The sequence below is a fragment of the Nycticebus coucang genome, chromosome 1, assembly GCF_027406575.1.
Source record: "Nycticebus coucang isolate mNycCou1 chromosome 1, mNycCou1.pri, whole genome shotgun sequence".
Lineage (NCBI taxonomy): Eukaryota > Metazoa > Chordata > Mammalia > Primates > Lorisidae > Nycticebus > Nycticebus coucang.
The window spans coordinates 77,910,748-77,938,101 of record NC_069780.1 but is presented as its reverse complement, the minus strand read 5'-3'; the positions used below and the strand labels follow the sequence as shown (position 1 = coordinate 77,938,101).

The following is a 27,354-nucleotide window of genomic DNA, read 5'->3' as shown; positions in this document are numbered from 1 at the left end:
TTTTGAATACTATAGCTTTGTAGTAAGTTTTTAAGTTTGTTTTGGCTATTCTGGGTTCCTTGCATTTCCACATGAATTTTAGGATCAGCTTCTCTTACTTCAACAAACAGGCCAGGTGGGAGTTTTAACAGCAAATGCAATGAATCTGCAAATCAATTAGAGGAGTTTTCCTATATTAACAGTATTTAGTTTTCTGATGTATGAATTTGGGATGTTTTCCCATTTTTTTTCGATCTTCTTTAATCTTTTTCAACAATGTTTTGTAGTTTTCACAGCATAAGTTGTGCATTTATTTTGTGAAATTTACCCCTAGGTATTTTATTCTTTTTGATGCTATTGTAAATGGGATTTTCTTAATTTGATATTTGGACTGTTTCCTGTTATTGTATAGAAATACAATCTATTTTTGCAAATTGTGTGACCTGCAATCTTTCTGAACTTATTAGTTCTAATATTTAATGCATTCCTTAATTGTCCACATCTACATGTAGAGATAGAGCATGTCATCTACAAAGACAGATGGTTTTACTTTGAATGTGGATTTTTAAATTTCATTTTCTTTTTTAACTGCCCTGGCTAGAACTTCAAGTACCCACATTGAACAGAATTGCTAAGAGCAAACATCTTATTCCTTTTATTAGGGGAAAAGCTTTGTTCACTGTTAAGTATGATGCTAGCTCTGACTTTTTCGAAGATGTCCTGTATCATATAGCTAGTAAGTTGCCTTCTATTCCTAGTTTTTGAGTACATTTATCATGAAGGAGTGATAAATTCTGTCAAGTTTTTTCTCTGTCTACTGATATAATAGTATGAATTTTTTCCTTTATCCTGTTACTTTGATATATTGCATTAATTGATTTTCAGGGTTTTTTTAACCATCAATCTCTGTTCCTTTATTGTGATTTATTTTTCCTCATAGCATATACACCTAAAATTATGCCATCCATTTTGTGTTTTATTTCCTGTTTCCCTCTTTAGAATGTGAGCCCTAGGAAGACAAGGATGCTGGATCTGTTTCATGGCTGTAATCTCAGGACTCAGATGGCTGGAACACAGGGATTTTCAGATTTTTTAACCAGCTTTGCAATCTTGGCTTGATAAATCCTACTTGATCATGGCATATAATTCTTTCTATATATTTTAGATTCCACATGCTAGTGTTTTATTGAGAATTTTTGTGTCCAGATCCATAACAAATGTCATCTGTAGTTTTCCTGTAATTTCTTTGTCTGGTTTGGAATTAGGTTAACACTGGCCTCATAGAATGAGTTGGGAAGATTTTCTCCTCTTCTATTTTTTTAGAGGATTTTCTAAAGAATTGGTATTATTATTTTTTAAAAAACTACAATTAAAAACACATTTAAGTGTACAATTCAGTGGTACTAAGTACCTTCACACTGTTGGGCAACCGGTCTCTTAAAACGTTTTCATCTTACAAAACTGAAACTCAATAATCTCTGAACAACAACTCCTTATTTTCCCCACCACCCCATCCCTGGCAACCACCATTTTACTTTCTGTAAGTTTAATTTTAGATACCTCACATGAATGGAATAATAGTTTGTCTTTTGGGGACTGGTTTATTTCACTTAGCATAATACTCTCAAAGTTCATCCATGTTGTAACACGTGACAAGACTTCCTTCTTTTATTAACATTGAATAACATTCCATTGTACGTATATACCACATTTTCTTTATGCATTTTTCCACTGACAAACACCCAGGTTGTTTCAACCTCTTGGCTACTGAATAATGCTGCAATGAAATGTGGTGTACAAATACCTCTTCAAGTTTCTGCTTTCAATTCCTTTAGAAATATATCCATAAGTTTTGTTGCTGCCATCATACTGTAATTCTATTTTTAACTTTTGAAGACCCTCCATACTGTTTTCCATAGCATCTGTCCCATCTTATATTTCCATAAACAGGGCAGAGGTTCCAATTTCTCCACATTCTCACCAGCGCTGACTTTTTTCTGCTTTTTTATAGTAGCTGCTATAATGGGTATGAGATGTCTCACTGTGGTTTTGATTTACACATCTCTAATGACTAGTGATGTCAAACATCATTTCATATGCTTTTTGGCCCTTTGTATACCTTCTTTGGAGAAATGTCTATGTAAGTGATTTGCCCCTTTTTTAAACAGATCATTTGGGGGTTTTTGGTTGTTTCCACATTTTGGTGATTGTAAACTGAGCTGCAATAAACAGTCTAGTGCAAGTGTTCTTATGATAAAAGGATATTTTTTCTTCTGGATAGATGCCTAGGAATGGGATTGCAGGATCAAATGGGAAGTCTAATTGAGTTCTTTGAGGATTCTCCATACTTCCTTCCACAAAGGCTGTATTAGTTTGTAGTCCCACCAGCAGTGTAAAAGTGTTCCCTTCTCTCCACAGCCACGCCAGCATCTGCAGCTTTGAGACTTTGTGACGTGGGCTATTCTTACTGGGGTTAGGTAATATCTCAGGGTGGTTTTTTGATTTGTATTTCTCTTAAAATCATGGACAAGGAGCATTTTTTCAAATGTCTATAAGCCATTCATCTGTCTTCATCAGAGAAAAGTTCTGTTCATATCTCTTACACAGTGGTAGATGGGATTGTTTACTTTTTTGTTGTTAATTTGAGTTCTCTGTAGATTCTAGTTATCAACCCTTTGTCAGATTCATACTATGCAAATATCTTTTCCCATTCTGAAAGTTGTCTTTTTGCTCTACTTGTTGTGCCCTTAGCTATGCAGAAGCTTTTCAGCTTAATTAAGTACTGTTTGTTAATTTTTATTGTTATTGCCATGGCCACTGAAGTCTTTGTCATAAAATCTTTCCCAGTCCAACATCATCAAGAGTTTTCCCCACACTTTCTTCTAAGATTTTTATCATTTTGTGTCTTAGATTTAATCTTTAATCCATCCTGACTCAATTTTTATAAGTGGTGAAAGTTGTGAGTTGGGTTTCAGTCTTTTTCATGTGGTTATCCAGTTCTCCCAGCACCATTTGTTGAATAGGGATTTTTTTCCCCACTGTATGATTTTGTTTGGTTTATCAAAGACAAGATGGCAAGTAGAGACTGGTTTCATATCTTAGTTTACTATTCTGTTCCAGATGTCTATGTCTCTATTTTGTGCCATACCTAAGTTTTTTAAAGTTTGATAAACTCTGATCTATTTTTGTCTGTGATTATGGTGTCATATCCAAAATATTATTATAAAATCCAGTGTCATAAAACTCTTCCTCTAGGAAGAGAAAAGTTTTTTTCTAGGAATTTTACAGTTTTAGGTTTTACATTTAGGTCTTTGATCACTTTTGAGTTAATTCTGCATGTAAGGTAAGGATTTGACTTCATTCTTTTACATGTGGGGATCCAGTTTTCTCAGCACCATTTGTTGAAGAGATTGTTTTTTCCTCATTGTGTGGTCTTAGCACCCTCATTGATAATCATTTAGCCATAATACAAGGTTTCATTTCTAGGCTCTTTATTCTGTTCCACTGGTCTATATGCCTGTCTTTATGCTAGCACCACACTGTTTTGATTACTATAGCTTCATAGTATGTTTGGAAATTACAAATTATGAGCCCTTCAACTTTTTTTCTTCTTTTTCAAGATGGTTTTGGCTATGCAGGGTCCCTTGACAACGCATATAAATATCAGAATTTTTTTTATTACAGCAAAAATATACCATTGAGATTATATAGATATTATATTGAATATGTAAATTGCTTTTGGTAGTATGGCCATTTAAGTAAGTCTTTCAATCCATGAATGTGTAATGTTCTATTTATTTGATCTTCTTTCATTTCTTTCAGCAATGTTTGGTAGTTTTCAGTGTATAAATCTTTCACTTCCTCCATTAATTTTATTCCTAAGTATTTTATTCTTCTTGAGACTACTGTAAATAATTTTTCTTACTTTCCTTTTTGAATTTATCATTGTTAGTATATATAAATGATTTTTTTGTGTTAACTCTGTATCCTGCAACTTTACTCAATTCACTTGTGAGTTCTAACAATTTTTGGTGGAGTCTTTAGAGTTTTATATATATATGACCATGTCATCTACAAATAGGAGTGGTTTAACTTCTTCCTTCCAATGTGGAGGTCTTCAATTTCTTTCTTTTGTCTAATTACTCTGGTAAGAACTTGTAAGTAGGCATCCTACAGAGAAAGCACTTTCACTCTTTCATCATTGAGTATGATGCTTTACTATGCTGAAGCTGTTTCCTTCTATTTCTACCCGGTTTCCCCAAAAATAAGACATCCTCCGAAAATAAGACCTACTTACAGGAAAGATAAGACATCCCCTGAAAATAAGACCTAGGGCATCTTTGGGAGCACACTTTAAAATAAGACACTGTCTTATTTTCGGGGAAACAGGGTAGTTTGTTGAGTGTTTTTATTATGAAAGGGCATTTAATTTTGTTAAGAGTTTTTTCTGCATCAATTGAGATGACCATATGTGTTTTGTCCTTTATTCTGTTAATGTGATATATTACACTGACTGTTTTCATATGTTGAACCATCTTTGCATTCTAGGAATAAATCCCACTTAGTCGTGCTGTACAATCCTTCTCATATGTTGTTGAATGTTGCTGGTGTTTTATTAAAGACTTTTGCATCAATCTTCATCAGGGATACTGGTGTCTAGTTTTCTTTTCTTGTGGTGTCTTTGTCTAACTTCCTGATCAGGGTAATGCTGGCTTAATAAAATGAGTTCATAACTATCCCCTGATCTTCAGTATTTTTGGAGGTTTGGTATTAATTCTTCTTTAAATGTTTGGTAGAATTCTCCAGTGAAGTCTTCTAGTCTTGGGCTTTTCTTGGTTGAGTGATTTTTTTTTTCAGTAATAAAAAAAATCACTCAAATTACTGTCCTTAGGATACAAATCTCTTCCAATTTTTTTTAATTCTTTCATGATTCAGTCTTGGTGGGCTATATGTTTCTAAGAATTTATCCATTTTTACTAGGTTATCCAATTAGTTGGTTTATAATTGTTCATATTATTCTCTTATAATTTTTTTATTCCTATCGCGTAAGTTGTAACGTCTCCTCTCTCATTTATGATTTAAGTTATTTTGAATCTTCACTTTTTTTCTTTTTTCTTTTCTCTCTCTTTCTTTTTTTTTTTTTTTTTTTTTTTGAGACAGAGTCTCACTATGTTGCCCTTGGTAGAGTGCCATGGCATCACAGCTCACAACAACCTCAAACTCTTTGGCTTAAGTGATTCGTTTGCCTCAGCCTCCCAAGTAGGTGGGACTATACAGGCACCCACCACAACACCCCAGCTATTTCACTTTTTCTTAATCAAGCTAGGGGGTTACCAATTTTGTTGATTTTAGAAAAAAATCTGTTGGTTTCATTGATTTTTTTTCTATTATCTATTTTGTTTCTTTTTCTCCGATCTTTATTGTTTTCTTTCTTAACTAGCAACTTTGAGTTTAATTTGTTCTTCTTTTCCTAGTTTCTTGAGATAAAAAGTTAGGTTGTTGTTTTGAGATCTCTTTTATTATGAGTGTTTACAGCTATAAGCTTCCTTATTAGTACTGCTTCACTGCATCTCATAAGTTTTAGTATGCTGTGCTTTCATTTTAGTTTGTCTCAAGATATTTTCTAAATTCCCGTGTGATTTCTTCTTTGGCCCAGTGGTTATTTAAGTGTTGCTCACTTTACATATATTTGTGGATTTTTCCAGTTTTACTTCTGCTATTTTAGTTTCATTCCATTACAGTCAGAAAAAAATTATTTGTGTGCTTTCAATCTTTGTAAATTTGTTAAGCCTTGCTTTGTGGTCTAACATGGTTTATCTTGGAAGATGAAGATGTCACATGTACACTTGACATGTATGTTTGAATGTATGTTTGTTCTGCTGTTCCTGAGTGATGTTGTCGATATACGAGGTCAGACACTTAAGTTCATGAACTCATCCTAGAAAAAGTGTTACATATCTCACTGCTGATTATCACTATGGTCACTTTCAAAGTAAGTGACTTCCCTAGGGAAGCTATGCATAGATTCCAGCACCTAGTCCACCCTTCAAAGCATTTTTTCTAGGATGAGTTCACAAACTTAACTGTCAGATCTCATATGATGACAGCTCTGATGGCCACCCTAAAAAGAGTTCCAAAATTGCTTGGAAGGATGGAATAGACACCTGGGATTGATGTATAGCTTCCCAAGGGGAGTGCTTCAAAGGTGACCATAGTGATAGTCAGCAATGAGGTAGCACTTTCTCTAGGAAGAGTAAATGAACTTAATTGTCAGACCTCATATGTCTGTTAGGTCCAGTTGGTTTATAGTGTTGTTCAAATCCTGTTTCCTTATTCATCATCTGTCTGTTGTTTCATCCATTAGTGAAGTCCCCTATATTGTGGACTCTTGCATCAGTTCTGTCAATGTTTGCTTCATATACTTGGGAAATCTCATTTTACCTGCATAGTTATAATTGCTATATCGTCCTGGTGAATTGACCCTTTTATCAACACAAAATGTCCTTCTGTGTCTCTTGTGTCCTTGTCTCTTTACCTTAAAGTCTATTTTTTAAATATAAATATGGCCATCTTTGTTCTCTTTTAGTTACTCTTTGCATAGAGTATCATTTTTTATCATAGACTTCTAGCCTATGCATTTTCTTAGATCCAAAGTGAGTCTCTTGCAGACAGTATATACTTGGATCTTGTTTTTTTTTATCCACTTAGCCAACTTATGACTTTTAATTGGATTTTTTTGTTTGTTTGTTTTTGTTTTTGGCCGGGGCTGGGTTTGAGCCTGCCACCTCCAGCATATGGGGCTGGCGCTCCACTCTGTGGAGCCGCCCCTTTTAATTGGATCTTTAATCCATTTACACTTAAAATAATTACTGATAATAACTTACTATTGCCATTTTATTGATTGTTTTTTATACTTCTTATAGTTACTTTGGTCCCTTTTTCCCAAAGAAAAGACATAAAATAGGAGGGAAAGTTCATTCTTCTCTTCTTCTCCTAAGAAAAAACTGGGTAGTTGGGAATTTTCTCTTCATCTTGGCATACTGTGCTGGGAAGAGGAAGTGGCTGAGAAAGGTCTCTGCTTTGCGCTCCAACCTCTTAATTGCTTTTTAGAGTTCTAACAAAGGCAATTTGGTCCATAAATTTTTGGTAAGCTAATGTCTCTGTGAGGGAATGAAGGCCTGGGTCTTCCTATTTTACCATCTTGCTTACATAAATTTTTCATTGTTCTTTAAATGTTTGGTATAATTCACCAGTGAAGCCATCTGGACCTGGACTTTTCTTTGTGAGTAGTTTTTATTTATTTATTTATTTATTTATTTTTGCAGTTTTTGGCCGGGGCTGGGTTTGAACCCACCACCTCCAGCACATGGGGCTGGTGCCCTACTCCTTTGAGCCACAGGCACCACCCTTGTTGTTTTCTTTTTTTTTAACTACTATTTTATTCTCTTAGATTATAGATCTATTCAGATTTTCCATTTCTTCTTGAATAGTTTCAGAATTTTATGTCTTTCTAGAATTTGTCTATGTAGTCTAAGTTTTCCTTTGGCATACAGTTGTTCATAGTACCCCCTTATAACTACTGTTACTTTGCAAGATCCATAGTAATACACAGTATCCACCTTTTCATCACTGACTTTAGAAATTTGAGTCTTCTATTTTTCTTGGTCAGTCTAGGTAACAGTTTGTCAGTTTTGTCAATCTTTAAAAAGAACAACTTTTGGTTTTGTCCATTTTCTCTACTGTTTCTCTATTTTCTATTTCATTCATTTTTGCTCTTGTCCTTATCATTTTCTTCTTTCTGCTTGCTTTGAGTTTGCTTTTCTTTTTCCAGTGTATTGAAGTGTACAGTTAGGTTACTGATTTAAGGTCTTTCTTCATTTGTTAAGTATATATCTACATATTTCCCCCTAAACAATGCTCTCATTACATCTCATGAGTTTCATTGTCATTCATCTCAAACTGTATTTCCTTCCCTTGGTGATTTCTTCTTTGATCCACTGGCTATTTAGGATTGTCTTGTTTAATTTTCCAAATTTCCTTCATCGATAAGTTTCAATTTCAATCCACTGTGATCACAGAATATACTTTGCATGATTTTAGTCCTTTTAAATTCACTGAGGCTTATTATATGACATAGCATATAGTCTTGGAAAATATTCCATGTACACTTGAAGAGAATGAGTATTCTGTTGCTATTAGGTGGAATGTTAAGTGAATATTTTCTCTGATATAACATTTTAATTCTTCTGATAATTTTTTCACAATTTTCTTTTTTTAGTTATTTTCTTAGTGCTTGCTATGGGCCTCTAATATACATTTTAACTTAGAAGAATTTATTTCAGATTTATACCATATTAGTTCTAATGAAATACAGAAATATTACTCCCACCTAGCTCTATTCCTTCTCCTCTTTGTGGGTGTTATATGTGTATCTATGTATCTTACAAATTCATGATATATTATTAAATTATCAGTCTCTTGCTTTTAAAACAATTATTACAATTAAATACAGAAGACTTTGGGGAGGAATATTTTCAAAGTTAATCAGAACTCCAAGCTAAAGAGCCACCATCTAAATTCACAGCTTCTTAGAGTTCTGCTTAAAAATACTCATGGACAGAAATATGACCTCTAATATCCAGACTTAAAGGACTCTGGTTCCTTGGCTTTACTTGCACACAAGCCCATATGTTCCTCTGCATTTTGCCTCCTCAAAGTGCATTCTGCTAATTCTACAGAAGTGCCCACACAAACCGAGAAAAATGTCTTGTGAAAGGCAATTAAGAGCCACCTTCCTGACAGAAGGATTCCTGACAGCAAAACACATAATTCAGTTCATGTCAACCCAAACAAAAAGAAAGGTAATGGCTACAAGAAAAAAAAAAAAACAAGGAAAAGAGAGCAAAAGTGCTATTTATAATTTCATTCCAAAAACAAACTCTTCTAAAATCTGTTCTGATTGTAAGTTCCCCTCCTCTGAGGCTCTCCTTACTCGAAATGGGGTGTTGATTCGACTTGTAAGAGTGTCTAAAATGTGGACATTCTCATGCTGGTGCAATAGGATAAAACGAAGGAAGATCTCAAGTAGTGCTGGCTCGGAGATGCTACGCAGGAAAAGGTCCAGATATGCAGTTGTGGTCATGACCTCCTCCACAGTCACCTGGAACCAACGACAGAGTGAACGCAGGTGAGCATCCTCTTGATGCTGTGATACATGCCTCCCCAATGGCCCCCGCCTCACCACAATGACCCCATCAAGGCAAGAACACGCCTGCCACAGAAACACACTTCAGAGCTTCATCTGAAGCCCATAACCTATTCGCATTCTACAATACCTCCTGCTGCTTCCGCCTTTCAGTTCAGTAAGGGAAAAGAAAAGACATAAAGAAGCAATTCAAGTGTTCTGACAACTCTAATCATCAAATGCAGTTCAAATACCATAAAGGTTTTAGTGTGTAATCAAAAATAGGAAAAAAAATTTAAGGAAATTATTTACACAATTAGTAAAGGATTAATTAGAAAGCTCAGTATAACCTGTTCCCATTATTAGTCGTTCAATAAACATTTATTGGGATGGGATGTGTACAAGGAGCTGGAAACATAAGAACATATTTTATGTGCAGGAAGATGGACTGTAACAAGCAAAATGAAAATACAGTAAATTGCAAAGGAGACATGCAGGCACGAAGTGCTACAGATGTTCAGATGTGTTTCTGGAGAGCTGCAAGTTAATTTTTATAACTGAATAATACACATAAAGCGTTATTTATAAAGTACTCTACAAGCTTACTGCTTATAAGGTAATTATGACTTTTTTATAATACAAATTAATATTTTCTACATGGTGTGATTTTTCCATGCAGAACAATGTCAATCTTGCAGTGAATAAAATTCTGAAGAGTCAAGTTTTTCAAAGACCTCAGGACTTGATGCTCAAAGAATCAAATTTTTAAACATTTTGATTGAGAATATTATAAGAGCGAGTATATACTTCTTCCTCCTCCTACAAGCAGAATATACCATCTCTTGAGGAACAGAGGCTATCCCTGGGTCATCAATTGTCCTACTCAAGCACATAGAAATACCCACACATGGATACATGAAAATTACAGAGAAATAACTCTTAACTTTCAGATTCCAATATCACACCCTAGAAATCTTTTCTTTTCCTTTTTTTTAAATTTCAGATTAATGTGAGGGTACAAGTGACTAGGTTACAGTGTTTGCATATGTTAGGCAGAGTCCCTGTTGTAGTTGTGTCCTGCTCCTGGCAAGTGTGTCATGGACCTTTACACTGTGTCCATTATGTGGGAGCACACAATTTCCTTCTTTCCTCTCCTCCTCCCAACTTGAATTGAATTGAGCTTTTCTTTTGTGTGGGTGTGTATTAGTTCATCTACTGGCTTCATATTAGTATTGAGTACACTGGAAAATTACTTTTCCATTCCATTCACCCTAGAAATCTTAAAAATCCCTTTGATACTTAATTCTAATGGAAACATATGGCAATATTTTTTGAGTGATTTATCTTCTCTTTTCTATTTTCTCCGTCTTTTTTCTTCCTCCCCTTAAAAGTGTTGGCTGTCATTTCATCAAATCTTTTATGGCTTACTATATTCTTTTACCCCCTTTTAGTTTTCTGCTTTTAAAACCTACAGATGGGGGCGGCGCCTGTGGCTCAGGGAGTAGGGCGCCGGCCCCATATGCCGAGGGTGGCGGGTTCAAACCCAGCCCCGGCCAAACTGCAACAAAAAATAGCCGGGCGTTGTGGCGGGCGCCTGTAGTCCCAGCTGCTCCGGAGGCTGAGGCAAGAGAATCGCTTAAGCCCAGGAGTTGGAGGTTGCTGTGAGCCGTGTGACGCCACGGCACTCTACCAGACGGCGGTAAAGTGAGACTCTGTCTCTACACACACAAAAAAAAAAACCTACAGATGATGGGCGGCACCTGTGGCTCAAGGAGTAGGGTGCAGGCCCCATATACCAGAGGTGGTGGGTTCAAACCTGGCCCCGGCCAAAAAAAAAAAAATCACAGATCAGTTTGGAAACCAGATGTTCAGACCTGCTATATAAGTGTAGATTAGCCCTGAGTGGATGCCTCTGAGCATAAATGCTTGGTGATATCTATTTTGGCTATGTAAATTACTTTTTAAAAGTTCCAGGTTTTCAACAATGTTCTGATAGATGAGTTCAGGTGACTAAGATATTACGAAATCAATTGGTCTGTTTTCTTTATTCTAAGCAAGCTATGTTCACTCAGTCCAATTGAATCTACTCTCTCAGAAGCTACTGGGAAGTCACTCAGCAGTGCCCTGAGTGGCCTGAGCACAGCATCAGAGTGCAAATACCCTTCCCCCCAGTTCGGCACCAACACTGTGAACCCTCAAACATTCAACACACCACTGTGTCATCTGATTAATTTTAAAGGGCTCCCTGTGACCCAAATATAGCAACAGACACAGGCAATGCTTTACAAATAAATTACACTGAGCAGAGTGCTTTTCATGGGCTGCCCCTGCTTCTGAAACAAATTGCTTTTATCTTTATGTTTTCTAGTCCCGTGCATGTACTCTTAACACTGCCCTGAACACAGACTGGGTCTTCTTCTTTACTACCTGGGTACAGTATACAAAGCCTGAACACAGAAGGTACTTTTCCTGAATGACGACATCCCCAAGGATCTAGTGATTTATATTTGCCAGAGTTGAACTTAACTTTTAGTTCTTCCAGAGCTCTACATGTGTCCTGAAGCCCCTAGAGTAGAGACTTCTAAAATAGCTAATGCCTTTAAATGTAGCTAAGGGAGTGATGACTCACAACAACCCCAAATATGCAGTTCCATTAGCTCATACTTGGGGTCCATAGCAGAAACTTAATCCAAAGTGATTTAGGCAATAGTCTAATTCCCTAATAGTCTTGGTCACTACAAAAAAAAATAATGTAGTAATTCCAAATGGGCCATATGTGTAGTTTCTGTAACACCACATTTTCAACATGCCTATCAAGCACTGCTGAACTGGCATGTCATATAGAATTCCAGCCTCTGTACCAATAATGCAGCATCAGCTCCCCAACCCCCAAGTTACACTTGACCTTAATAAGCTCAAAAGCGCAGCAATGAACTCCTTAGACTATTAAGTCTCAGCCTTTGGGGGCTAACATAAAAGGAGGGCATTAGGCATCTATTGTTTACCACTCTTAGGCTGGATAAATGAAAAGATTTTATTTCCTTTTAGAAATCAAAGCTGTCATTTATAAGCTAAGAGGATTTAAGAAAGCACTCGGAGGGGCAGCATTTACATAACATGCCATAAATATTAAAAATTCAATTCCATTAAGCATCAAGTTGCAAATTCTTTATAAATCAAATTCACACTCACCTTAAACTAATACCCAAACCAGGAAAAATCTGGTTCCCTTCTCATTTCTTCCCTCCTCAGAGCCTTTAGAAGCCTTTTATCCCAGAAAATCTTTTCCTGCGCCATTACCTTACTTTCAGAAACTTCCTCTAATCCCCCAAATAGGCAACCTCCTTAATGAGGATGAGACCAGAGCCTGAGTGTGATCACTTGAAAGCTAACGATAAACCACCAGAGGAAAGTGCTCTGCTATGCAGAACGCAAAACGAAATCTCCGCTAATGCCCCAAAGAAGCAGCATTATCAAGCTAGGAAAGAAGCAGCCTCTTCATGTTCCAATTAAGAAGGACAATTAGCTACTGATGTAGGTAAGACCTTTTTCTTAGAGATGACTATCAACATGCATTTACCTTGCCCTACTGGAGGAAGCGACAGAATTACAAAGAAATACTAATAGAAGTAAATGAGCTGCTGAATGATAGCCTAGAGGACAGGGAACTGGTGAGATTTTTTTTAGGTTATTTTAGTGGTTGTGGTCTACGTTTATTATGAAACAACATTCTTAAGCTTTAGTATCCTTTAACTTTATTATTGTGCATTGATAGCAAAGTAGCAGCTCATTTACTTCACATTTCACTTTTATAAAGTCAAAACTTTATTTAAAAAAAAAAAAAAAAGGATCAAGGCCAGAACCCAGCCCAGCAGTCACGCCACAATCGCAGCAGCACATTAACTTGCTGGGCAGTGTAGGAGTGAAATTGAGCACATAGACATTCTGACCTTTCTGTAATCAGCTCTAGTTGGGTGATTCCATTTGCACCTAAATTAGCATCAGAATCCTCCCTATAATGGCAGGTTTATGTGTATTCTGAAAAATAAATCTCCCACCTGCTAATTGTTTCTTTGTGATCAAGTCACATTGGAGCAAACAGATGGATCCTACCTTCTGTCACTCAGGCAGGTGGCAGGCAAGAGGTCAGGTGCCCGTGGCACCCTCTCTGAGTTAGAAGCCACCCTTCTTTGGCTTGTCCTCTGAAACAAGAGGAGAAAAGCAGCCAATCACTGCTTCACCTGGTCACCCATGGGGTCTAGGCCCCAGCAGCTCCAGAGTGAGGAATGCACCCATGAAAGCAGCAAAGGGGAAAAGAATGGTGGGGGCTGGAGCACAGGAAACAGGAATGAAAGTTCCTGTTCTCTCTACAGGGAACTGGAGCCACAAGCCTGCCTACAGCTGCCAGAGAGAGATGAGCCAATGGACAGGCAGGAGGCGCGTCCACCGCCAAGGGCAGCAGCTGGATGGGCTCTTCACAGCCATCTTCTTCCCTCCAAGGACACAAAGCACCAAGAACATTTAAGTACAGAAGGGAAGACAGACACCCTGGTTCTCAGTGAGCGCTCTGCTGTTGCAGCCAAAAATTCAGGACAGAAAACATTCAATTATTCAAGATCTGAAAATAGTCTGCAGCTGATGATTCTGGCTCCCTCCCTCCAGCTCCCCTCATGCCTCCCTTCTGCTCCTCAACCTCTAGGCCACACACTACCGTGATAGCACTGCCAGCGGCAGGCTGGGGAGGTGAATGCAGGTGACATCCAAAGTCAGTAAGCTTGCCTACTTAGTCCCAAAATATCTGAGGAAGAAGGAAATGAACATGATGGCTATGATGAGGACTGCAGCAACATATTTTGAGGAAACTTGCTAAAAATAAATGCTGGTCTCTGCCCTTTTTTACCAGCACTTCTTCCAAGGATCTGTAATACAGGAAACGTATCAGTACAGCAAACATACACCCTTTGGGAGAAAAGGGAAGCGGTTAACAAGTAGCTTTTCAGGACTCTTCCAGACTCTGAATGCTGAAATACCTCTCTATCTCCCCAGAGTCGGATGGGGCTGGGAAGTGCCAGGGAGACCCAGACAGCAGAGACAACCCCCAGGAGGCAGTGCCACTTGTGCCTCAGGACAACGGTATTGCTTCCACAGCCACACGGCTTGCTCACTGAGCACAGCTCCCTCAAAGCATGCTCTCAGTGCACTCAACTGGCCCAAATTCAAGGTATGTTAATAAACACTGTTCTTACTGATTATACCTCCCCTAAGTACAGCTCTGTTATCTAAGATTTGGTTGACTTTTTTCCCCTGTATTGCCCATTTTGTTCTCAGTGTGCCACTTACCTTGTCATGAATAGTGTCAACTGTTATGGACACTGCACCTTTGGGCTTCCTGACTTTCTGCACAGGGAACATATCAGAAATGGTCCCATTCAATAACATTTGCTATTTGTTTGAGCACATGTGAAAGCTCCGCACGAGGTGTTGGCAAGAGAAAGATGAACAAAACACAGTTCCGAATGCTTTGCTTTTATAAGCAGAAGCTCCAAGTAGCAGGAAATTTGAATTAATTTTTGAACCTACACCAGGTCTGTAGCAGGAGTTATGGAGTAATGTTAGCCTTGCAGAAAATGAGGTTCTGAGGAAAAGAGCAGACGATGATGGAGAATGGTTTTCAGAAAGAGCACAGGCTTTGCAACTGGGCAAACTGGAGTACAAAGTCTAACATTTCTTACATGTATGACCTTGATTGTGTTATGTAATCTCTCTCAGCCTGTTCCCTCCTCTGCAAAATGGGGATAATCCACTATCTCTGAAAGTATTCAGAGGAATAAAGGTAATATGCATTAGTCTCAACACATAGAAGGGACTCGGTGAAGGTGACTATTATTTTCTGATTTGGATCATCAATTTAAAATAAGTCAAACTGAGGCAAAAAAAAAAAAAAAAAAAGGACCAGGAAGTGGGTGGGGGTTAATTTAAAAAAATGTACCTGTCTATGTTGGTGGTAAAAAAATAAAAAATGTGCCTGTCAGTATATTTTGGGGGGCTGGGGGGGGGAAGTACAAGAGCCCTTATAAAAAATGAGCATTGACCTTGGTGTGCGTCACACTTTATGGGGGCAAGACATGATTGCAAGAGGGACTTTACCTAACAATTGCAATCAGTGTAACCTGGCTTATTGTACCCTCACTGAATCCCCAACAATAAAAAAAAAATATATATATATATATTACAAAATTAAAAAAAAAAAAAAGAGCATTGAGCATCTCTTCTATTTCCCTTCCCCCTAGGCATTTTGCAGAATTAGAAGATGTTTAGGTGATCATAAGGGATGGGATAAGACAGCCCCAAAAAGTGTTTCCTGTGACAGGCTGGAGTTAAAGAGGGGACACTAGAACTCCCTAAAACATTTTTCTTTCAGTATTTGCCAACGTTTGCCAGTTTAAACCTCATTCTAATCCCATAGGACCAGTTAGCTAATATTTGAGAATAGAAATAAAGCTGTCATTGCCAACAGAAATGGCCCTACATCCAATGGGCCTATCATGCCACCAGGGTTGGCCAAGTTTAAATCTCACTATTCTCATAACAGCAAAAAATTTTTATCTTGCCTATCATAAACCTCTCTCCTTGGAGGATTCAGCAAATGGCTATTTCTTAAGCCTCCTCTTCTATACTGTGATACCCTACAACTCATTATGATGTAACTTATCAGAGTATAATTAATATGTGATCCATTATATTTGAATTTCAACCAGCAGAGTTTAACTATTGAAATATCCTAACTATCTCACAAAAAGTATTTCATGGCAGAATTACAAGGAAATTTGGGGGCATTTTAGCTCAGAAGCGAAGATATGAAGAGTATTCCAAAGATCACTTGATATATCCCTTTCCTGTTTACTAATTGTTCTAAAAAGAATTTTAGAACAATTCTAAATTGTTCTTTTTAATTCAAGCTTCTTGCAATTGGGGAAATTATAAAAACACCACTGACTAGTGTTTGAGCACCTACTATGTAATTAAGGCCCATTCTAAGCTTATACTGTTTCAGTTCCTTGAATTCATCCTATCTTCTGAGAACTGACTCCAAATGACCAAAGCAGGAAAGATACTGAGTGAAAGGGTATGTCACAAAATCACCAGAAGACTGGAAAAACAGGCTCAGAGAGAAAAGAGGGTCTGATGGTAGGTGGCCAAAACACAGATACCCACTACACACTTCTTCCAAACTCAGAGATTATGAAGTTTCCTTTTGCAACACAGCTCAAAACTCACTGTCGTTTGAATCAGACGAAAGCATTCCTCATTATAAAAGGACATTCCACTTGCTGTAATTTAAGTTGTATCTTACCCTACCCTCATCTTAGAAAGTACGTGTAGAGAAATGCTACTCCCCAAAACTCAACTTTCTTTCCTATTCTGGAATTCACACTAAACCCCACAGCTTTCCCTTTTCTAGATGAAGTCAACTCTCTTTCTCAGTTTTCTAAAAATGTTTCTCTTCCCTTTAGGTTACAAACTTAACTGCAGAAATGACTGTGTCTGACCTACAGCGTGAATTCTCAAAGGACCTGGTGTGTATCGTCAAGTACTCAAAGAATGTGTTGGGATGGAAATAAGGAGCAATGTTACTAACAAAAACACTGGGTTTTCACAGCCTATGATGGGGATGTCTTCCTTAGCAAAATGGTTAGATTAATTTTACAATATGTGAACAGCAGGGGAAATTGTATTTTCTAGCATAACCAACACGTCACTCCATTCTAATATAGTGGTACAGGTGCTAGCTACTTCCTTTGGATATATTTATTTATTGCATATTTATTGAGTGTTCTGCATGTATATAATATATTAGCAGCTGAAGATACACAAAAGAAGTACCATGGCATGCCAAAGTAATCACCCCAAATCATATTTTCCCCTCTCCTCTACCTAGCCCCTTTCCTCATTATTTAAATAAAAATCTGCATTCTAGACCAGCCTAGAGAGCGAGACCCCATCTCTACTAAAAACAGAAATAATTATCAGTACCATGCGCTGAGTGATTGCATGACTGGAGCACTAGGTGTAGAATATAAATGTCTTAACATAATAACTAAGAAAATGCTGTGAAGGCTATGTTAACCAGTTTGATGAAAACAATTCAAATTGTATATAAAACCAGCACATTGTCCCCCATGGTTGCATTAATGTACACAGCTATAATTTAATAATAATAATAAAAAAAACAGAAATAATTACCCAGGCGTTGTGGTGGGTGCTCAGCTATTTGGCAGACTGAGGCCAGAGGATCACTTGAACCCAGGAGTTTGAGGTTGCTATGAGCTAAGCTATCACCATGGTACTCTAGCCTGGGGCAACAGAGTGAGACTGTCTCAAAAACCAAAAATCTGTATCCAGCCCCTGTGAGTTAAGCAGCAGGATGTACACAAGATGAGTAATCAGTGAAATTAACTCTTCTAGGAAGAAACTACATTTAAAGGGTAATATATGATGAGACTATAAATTATAACACGTTGATTATGTGAGGATAAAAACTATGAGCACATCTTTCCCAGCTGGGAAAGTATAGAGAGTCAACATCCCCTTGCTATCCCCATCAAAGGACAATCAGACACATCAGCCATTTCCAAAAGTGGGGGGAGTTATTTTTGTTATCATTATCATTAATGACTACTACTAGTAGAAATAGCTACCACTTTTGAAATCCTGGCTCCATGACAAGTACTACGCTGGGTACTTTATGCACATTATGTGAGTTAATTCCCTTTGGCCCTTCCAGGCCTTTATTAGGGTTCTCATCTCACAGATAAGAAAATTAAGGCTAAAAATCTCCCCTAAAAGTACACAGTAGTGGCAGAGGTCAGTTTCAAACCCAGGTCTACTGTACAATTTTCATGTTCTTTACACTATTTTGAGGAGAAGAAATCAAGACAAAAATTCTAACAATGTCCTGGCATTCTCATCCCTTACCCTCTGAAACAGAGCAAGAATCCTTTGAAATTGAATCTCTGTATCAACTATTTGGAATAGAGTCAAAGACACTGTCTCCCATTCCAAAAGATCAAGCTACTCATTTTGGAGGATTTCCACTCACTCCCTGCCCTTTTACCACCCCACCATGCCTCCTCCAACCAATTTAGCCACATCTCTCAGAAGAAAATCACACCCACTGGCAGATCAAGGCTTTACTCCAGAAAACAGCTTCTTGAAAGAACTCACTGTGATGACCCTACTCCTGGAAACCACAGAGAAAAGTGAAATTCATTATTAAATCAACAAGAAAAAAATGGTTTATGTGAGACACCCACTTTCCAACTGTCACTGGGACAAGGGCCAACAGCATAAAATCACTGCCATCGGATGAGGACAATTATAATAATACATTAAACTGCCACTCACAGAAGAATTAATGCTGGTCCTCACTGCTCCTGGCAATCCCTGAAAGAACTCGCATTCCTCACACCTGGGTCATGCACCAGGACAGACTCCACCAGCACCTCTGAGAGATGTAGCAATGGAGTCGGATAGACACAATAACTTCATCACTCCAATCGCATACAATTCCTGCTTCCTGGCCTCCCAGAAGGATACTGGTTGTCAAACATGGATCCTCAATGATCAAATAATTTAAAAGCCATAAAATAAGCACCTGATACTACCAACTGATTTGGAGTCCAATGATTCAGGGACACATGTTTAAGGACATCCTATGGCAGTGGTTCTCAGCCCTGGTTCCATGTTACTAGAATCACCTGGGATGCTATTAAAAAACACCCATGCTCATGCCCCATCCCCAACTAGGTAAATCAATTTCCAGGGGTAGGGCCGGACATTCCATGCTGATTCCAATGTGCATCAGGGTATGAAGCATTAGCACAAAGCCTCCTGGATATAAAAATATAAATATTCTTTTCAAAGAAAACTGAGGTCCAGTAGGTTAATGGGCATTTCAGATCATGGGTCAAAGTCACTGGTGAGAACCCTGGGCCCATTCACTCATCAAGTTATCCCCCTAGACAGATACTGTCTTCTACCACCAGCCACATAAGATAAATATTTTCCAGAGCTTATAAATAGATTTAAAATCTTCATTGAAGGAAAACAAAGCAGTAATTTGAAAGCTTCCAAAACTCCATTATCTAATTGGGTAGCAGAATACTGTACATTCCTGAATAAGTTCATTGTCCGAATGAGCACTAGAGGATTTCCCAGGAATAATAGGATTTGACTAATCCCCAACTAGGACTGGAAGGCCCATTACAGAAGAACTGATGTTTTGAATTAATGAGTGAAAGAATCCAAGCACTGGTTGAATAAACAAGGTTGATGTATTACCCACTTCCTGACCCTTAGTCCCCCACTAACAAGACGCAGCACAGTGAGTCATACACCTTGCTTTCAGTCATACACCTTGACTTCAGCATGAAGTTGAGAGTGACCCCACCTTCATTCCATGCTGCTAATGCCACACTCTCGTGATAGAAAAGGTTCTGTGTGAGAATCTGCAGACTTACTAAAATATTGTTCCTTTCTTCTTGTTAAAGTAGGGCCACCAAAAAATGAAACCTGAAAGCCTCTTTTTAGATCCACCAGATGGTGCAAGCCCTTCTCTTCGACCAGATTTACAGGGAGAATGGACATTAAAAAATTATGGTGTGCCCAAGCAGCCCATGGATTATGCAGGAGCCTTGAGAAGAAGGGGATTTGCTATCTAAGAAATCTACTTTTCAATCAACAAAAGCATAAAAATAATTTTTTTAAATTCCTCTTTGGGAACTCAGCAGTTAAATTTAGGCCATGGAAAAAATAATGGAAGTTGGGTTTATTTCAAAGGGTGCTAATGGAAAGAGATGGCGTGGAAGCTTAGAGGCCTGGAGATCTGGGTTTGGTCCAAGATTGACCAGTAATTAGCTGTGTGAGTATGAGCAAGCCACCTAACCTCTCTGGTCCTCAATGCCTTTGTCTGAAAAAATTAGAATTTAGGACTAGATAATCCTTGGATTATGTCTAATGCTAAAACTTTACAAACGTACATAACATTTTTCTCTCTCCATTTATACTTGGTAAGAACTGTATACACAAAGGACATATTTCGTGAAATCTATCCAGTCTGTGAAATTTTTAAAAACTGAGATATTAACTCATTTACCCCCAAACTGAGATATTAATTAATTCATTTACTGAACAACATTTACAGAGCAACTATGGGTACCAAGTCCTGGGCAAAAACTGCATCAGACAAGAAGGACACAAAGACAGATGAGTCCCTCACCTCTGCCTCTCTATGAAATCAAAATGGATTTCAATGTTCTAAATCCCTAAATTCTAACAAACAGAACACTATCTTCAAAAAAAAAAAGGCTAACTTGTTAAAATCTATTTAAGTTTTATACTAAAAGCACTTAACAAATATAAATATTATACACACTTAGTTTGATGTCTTGATAAAACACCATGGCAATGATACAATGCCAATTTTTTTCTCTCTCTTTTTTTTTTTAATTCAGACTGATATGAGGGTACGAACGATTAGGTTACATTGTTGGCATTTGTTAGGTACAGTTCAAATTGTAGTTGAGCCCTTCACCCAGGAAGTATGCCATATACCCCTACATTGCGTCCATTAGGTAATAATTTACCAATCCCCCTTCTTCTCCTCTCCCTTCCCCACTTGAGTTTAATTGTGTTTTTCTCTCATGTGGGCATGTATTTGTTCATTTACTGGTTTCATATTAATATTGAGTACACTGGACACTTGGCTTTTCCATTCTTGTGAAACTAATACAACCTCTATGGCAGGAAGTATGGAGAATCCTCAAAGAGCTAAAAATAGACTTTCCAATTTGATTCTGCAATCCTATTATTAGGTATCCACCCAGAAGATATATTGTCATTTTTTTTTTTTTGAGACAGAGTCTCACTCTGTTGCCCCAGGCTAGAGTGCCATGGCATCAACCTAGCTCACAGAACCTCAAGGATTCAAGAGATCCTCCTGTCTCAGCCTCCAGAGTAGCTGGTACTACCAGCACCCACCATATCTGGCTAAGTTTTTCTATTTTTAGTATAGATAGGGTCTAGCTTTTGCTCAGGCTGTTCTTGAATTCCTGAGCTCAAGAGATCCGTCTGCCTCAACACCCAGAATGCTAACATTACAGAAATGAGCCACGGTGTCTGGCCTCAATTATTTTTAATTGGTATCTCATAGGCAACTCAAACAAAAAACAGTAAAGTTTGCCTATCTCTTTCAAATTCATTTCTACATATATAGAGCACGTTTCGAACATGATTCTTGGAATCTTTGCTGACTTTCAATAATATTTTGGTTCACATTTCATAAAATATGTCTTTCTTCATATTTTTCTAACAATATTTATCTTATATCTTGTCTCCTCTTGGACTTCAACAAAAATTAAGAATTGTCCCACTTTGGCAATCTCAAATACCTCCCACCCCTGCAAAGTACCTCACTGGTTCCCCACTCCATGCCGCCCCAGAGTGCCAGCTAAACATCAGTTCATCAACCTGGCTTGATCCCTGTGACTGTAAACTATTCAACCTCTCCTGAGGTTTCTCTTCCTACTCCATCACACTGGCTACACACATGTACACAGACACACACACACATGCTCCTGCCTGGTTTACATATTCATATTCACTTATTTATTCAAGAAATATCATAATACCTACTACCGCATACACAGCAATGTATTAGATATGCTATTATAATATTTGTTTAGTGAACAAATGAATAAACAAACATTCATGGTCCCTCATGGTGCTCACCTCCAGGGAGGAGAGGTAAGACATAACAAGCCAGTAATGATGACACAAGGCAATCTTTAAATGCCATGTGTGTGATACCAGACAAACTCTAGAGAAGTGAACAGTTTCCAGCCTATGTCTGGATTGATCAGGAAAAGTTTTAGAAGGAGGTGGCAAGTGGTCTGGACATCAGAGGATGAGAAAGATTTGTGTAAGTATAGGCAGAGGAGAAGGGCATCTCAAATGGAAGAAAGTACTTAATTAGAAGGCTTAATTCACACGCAGGGTACAGCAACTGGTCCAAGATGGTCCAAGATAGCTGGAGAAGTGAGTCTATGGAAAGGGACATAGGAGGAAGTTTGGGATTAGCCTAACAAAAGATTTGAACAGTTGGCTTCTAACACGTCTACATCTCTGAGTTACGTCTCCTAGTACCTTGACTTAAACTATTCACTAACTCCTCCTGGCAATGTGCCAAATTTTATAAAGTACAGATCAATAAAATAGAGCTGCTTGGGGCGATGCCTGTGGCTCAAAGGAGTAGGGCGCCAGCCCCATATGCCAGAGGTGGTGGGTTCAAACCCAGCCCTGGCCAAAAACTGCAAAAAAAAAAAAAAAAAAATAGCTGCTTAGTCATCTAAAATTATAATCTTTCCAACAAAAACAGTAATTAGAGTTAACACATATGTATACTTATTATGTGCCAGGAACCATTTTAAAGTATTAACTCATTTAATCCTCACAAATCTTATATAAGGTAAAGCACTATTATTATCATCCCTATTTTACAAATGAGAAGAATGGCTCATGTTCTACCTAAAGGGATACAGCTAGCGAGTGGCAGAGCTGGGAGACCAACAGAGGTCATCTAACTCAAATTAAATCTTATGTGAAAAACGTATTTACTAGTTATCACTACACCTAGGTTTATGTCAATGAATACATGTGCTTTCCTCTTTGCTCTCTATTTTAAGTCTATTTACTTAGGCTAGCATCTTTATTTATTCTTGGATTTTGTTTTGGCACAGCATTAAATACAGCATGATAGGGACAGAGATGCCCCAAGACACTATGAAGCTAGCTGTGGGCCAAGGTGATGATAACATGGAGCTGATGGCCAATTAGTTCACTACTTCTTCTGTGACTTTGAAAAGTGAGAGGGATGATTTGGGCTTCTGTGCACATAACAACATGCCCACTCTCAACTGAACACATGCTATGTGCCTTACGTGGAGCCCCTGGGTCTATAAAACACTCAAAAATATGGTGCTTAATTAGGTGGGAAACTCAGGCACAAGATCTCAGATATTAGTCACAAGATTGTGTTTAGGGGAGGAAAGTGAATATTCCAACAACTTCTGTTATGATCTATTTCCATATTCTCAGAGGCTTTCCACAATAAACATTAATCATTTCTTTATGCTCCACAACTAATCCACAAGTGATAGGTCTGGGGACTCTCTTAGGTCTTTCTATATATTGATAAAGAGAAAGTATATTTATATATGGATCTAAATGTCTGTGTGCATCATCTTTTCACTAAATAACCTTTAGAAATGGGAGGTGAAAAAAAGTAGTAATGATTATACTCAACTGAAGAAAATCTTTCCATGTTGTTTTTATCGAATAACCACAAATTACAAGGAGAACTCTTTTTCCTAATACCCCCAGCACCAAGGCATCTGGAACTGTGGCGGAACTGTGTGACACTTTATGAGGTCTGACAGTTAAGTTCACAAACTCATCCCAGAAAAGTGCTACATACCTGACTGTCAAAAATCACTATGGCCACCTTCAAAGTACTCCCCTTGTGAAGCTGTACACCAAAGTCAGCACCTGGTCCACCCTCCAAAGCAATTTTGGAAGTTTTTCTGGAATGACCATCAGAGCTGTCATTGTACAGCACACAGAAACACACAATAAGGAATACCACTTAGCAAGACCTCGCCACACATCAACATGAACACAGTTGTGAAACACTCATATACCAAAGTTATGAAATCTTACCAAATTGTTTGTACAGTGCTGCCAACATATTACACGAGGGCAAGTTACCTCTCTCAATCTCAGAAGGGGGTAAAAACACTAGAACCAATACTTAAGAACTCAATAATCTCTTTTCACTACTCACCTTTAGCTACTACTACTAAGTCTTCAAATTATGTAAAGTATTTTGACCTACCTTATCTCTATTTGAAGGCCTTGCTCATTTGGGAAAGGCCACGTGCTTTTACCTTCTCACTGCTGTTTACCATAGACTCAGCAGGCCAGCAGGGTAGGGATTACCACAGATGACAAAACTGGATTCTTAACTGGGTTAAGACCCCAGAGATCACACATAAAACTAAAACCCATGTCTTCTGAATCCCAGTGCAGAGAAAGAAAATAAGTAGCAAAAGTGCCAGCAGAGGGCACAGGTCAGTGCTCCTCCCAGTGTGGTCCCCAGAGCTCCTGGGTGCTGCTAATATGCAAATTCCCAGGCCTCACCCCTGCCTATTAAATCAGAATCTCTAGAACTCAAAGAATTTGGAAGTAAGAAGTTCATTGTACAACTAATTGTCTGCCCATTTAAGTTTGAAACATCTGACACTAAAAATTAGAATAAGTAGGAATATAATTCTATGAATAACTGCACTGATGTCACATTCTGAGGGAAATAAAGGAAGAGAAAAATCCAAAGTTATGCTGTCTATGAAATAATGTGAAAGTGTGGTCAGGAACAATAAGCACATTATTTAAAATCAAAATACTACAGTGACCAGAAATGGTGTAAAATTTATGGCTAATACCACACGGTGCCATGTGAAGGACGTCTTACTTCAGAGATTCGGGCTGGTTACACATACAAATAATAATAGGTAGTATGTACAATGATAAGCACTTTAAATGCATTATCTTATTTATTTTTCACAAGAGCACGTGAGGTAGGTATTACTATCCACAGAGGTAGGTATTACTATCCGCAGATTATATATATATATATATATATATATATATATATGAGAATATGTGCCACAGTTGCATCAATAATTAAAGTAGCAAAGAGACAGACTCCAACCACGGTATCTCTAACCTCAAAACCCATTACTTTTTATAAGGGTACATGTGAAACTTAGTAATTGTAGAATATAAATGTCTTAACACAATAACTAAGAAAAAGCCAGGAAGGCTATGTTAACCAGTGTGATGAAAATTTGTCAAATGGTCTATAAAACCAGTGTATGGTAAAAAAAAAAAATTAAAAAAAAAACAAAACATTACTTTAACTGTTATCTAGACTGCTTCCCAAAATTGTATCAATTGAATATCATGCCTTAAATCAATGTATTAGATGGTACACAGTAACTTTTATTTTTCAATTAATAAATCAAAGATCTCCAAGTCAAAGCCTCTTATACTTGTCACTAAAATCTTCTCAGTCACTATAGTAGCTGGCTGTCACTGGATAGAGAAATTGTTAACTTCCTCATGACACTGTTGCTCCATGTTACATAGCTGTGGGCCCACAGGACTGGGCCTTCTAATTATCCTGTTCAACTCCCGTTAACAACTAACTGTAGTGATGTCTACATCTGGCCTCTCTGCTTCCATGGTACTTTTCTATTTAAATCTAGGGAACAGAATGATTGTTTGGGCCCCACTACTCCCAGCCCAGCTGAGTCGGTCCCTTTAATTAGGGCTTCTTTGGCCACAATTGGAACTCTCTCTAGCCTTGGACGAGGCCACAACTCAACATGTGAGATGGCACCAGGGACATCCAGCTTTCCTGCTGAGCTCAAGTATCTCTGCCCCTGTCTGCAAGACTTCCCCAGCTGCTAGACTGCCCTAAAGGGAACATCTGTCTGCCCTGGAGCCAACTGGAACCTGCCTGTGAGGCTGTGGAGAAAACAGCAGCAACTTCTAAGAACAACCTCATTTCTCCTAAACACTGTTGGGACCCCTCTCACTTTACACCAGACCAGCAGTGTGGGTCACGTGGCGTGCACAGGTATGCGTTCAGCACAGTGGAGGACGGAATCTTCTGATGTGACTAGTTTATCTCCAGGCATGCTAAGAAATAAAGTTACAGATGAACAAATACAGCTCAAAAAATTACTGCAGGAAGAAGTAGCTAGCAAAAATAAAGCAAGAAAACATTCAGAAGCCGTTAGTGATTAAAAACTATAGGTCAATGATGTAGATGATGATTTCGTTGCAAGTTACTCAATGTCTAAGTAGAAATATGAAATACAGAGAACAAAAAATTATCTCTCTTTATCTGCTCACGTGGCTCACCCAAGAGCTGGTGTCTAGCTTGGGGCTGAAATAACTCAAAGGAAACTACAACAGATTTAACAAAGAACAGCCAAATTAAAAAATAAATAAATAAAACCTCAAAATTCGAAAGCCAAGGTAGCATTCTAATTCCATGCTTTTGATTCCTTTTTCTTCCAGTTTTCCACTGAAAAGAATGGCATAATCAATGAAATTCTACAACTCCAGAGGAAACCAGACATGAAATTTCAAGGTGTTTTTCATCAGGAATGGGGCAGGACAGACAGACAGCACACACATGTGAGGCATCCAAAGTCTGCCAAGAGCCGGTGAGGGGACTTGCCTCTTCCCTCCTCCGCCCCAGACCCGCTCTACTGACTCCCTGATCAGAGATTCCTGAGGGAGAAAGTACAGGAGACACAGAGTCAAATAATGTTCAAACAGCAGGATGCTCTGCCCACTCCTCACTATGACCCAAGAGATCAGTGTATTCCTCCTGTAAACTCAGCACCCAATTACAGCCCATTAATATTTTATAATGGTGATAATAATTTGAAGATGGTACTTAATTGTCCTTAAAATCTTCAGTCACTACTTTCACTGGGCATAAAGTCCAAAACATGCCCAGCCATTCAGAGCCAAAGCAGGTTCTAACAGATGTCCCAGCCTAACCCCCTCCCCCACACACACACACACTGACAGCAAGTGGCAACTCACAAGCGTAACTGCTCTCAGCCTCTCAAAATTTTCATCTTTTGTCCTCTAGTCCCCGCAAAATAGGTATAGAGTTCTTACCATCCATCATCCTAAGTCATCCATCACCCTAAGTCAATAAGCCATGAATTATTGAGCTTGCAGGGTACACATCATGAATATGTATATGTGTGCTTAGAAGACAAGATTATGAAACAAATGAGCTCCACAGCGGCTTATATGAACCCAGCACACATGCCTGTAACGAAGCGGCTAAAATTATTCTGCCCGGGTATTGTATATTGTTTAAGCATGGTTCTAGCACACAGGAGACAGTGGAAAAATCAGTTTTTCTGGTAGATTTTTTGCTTCTGTTTTTCCAAGGGCACATGGATGGAATAATTTGCTGAATGAAACACAGCTGGCTGCTCTTTGCAAAAACCAAAGGTCCAGGCTTTCTTTGAGGTCAACAGTTA

General features: G+C 38.1%; 1 protein-coding gene across 5 annotated transcripts in view; it reads right to left on the bottom strand.

The window, feature by feature from the left end:
* The window catches only part of FHIP1A (FHF complex subunit HOOK interacting protein 1A), a 335,356-nt gene that overhangs the window by 33,589 nt on the left and 274,413 nt on the right, over nt 1-27,354 (bottom strand). For 4 of the 5 annotated variants that reach the window (XM_053582802.1, XM_053582843.1, XM_053582813.1 and 1 more), the window contains one exon: nt 8,972-9,139. The exons of the other annotated variant lie outside the window; for it this stretch is intronic. In XM_053582802.1, the coding sequence (XP_053438777.1) occupies nt 8,972-9,139 (168 nt within the window). The remainder of the gene's footprint in view (nt 1-8,971; nt 9,140-27,354) is intronic. 5 annotated transcript variants of the gene reach the window in all.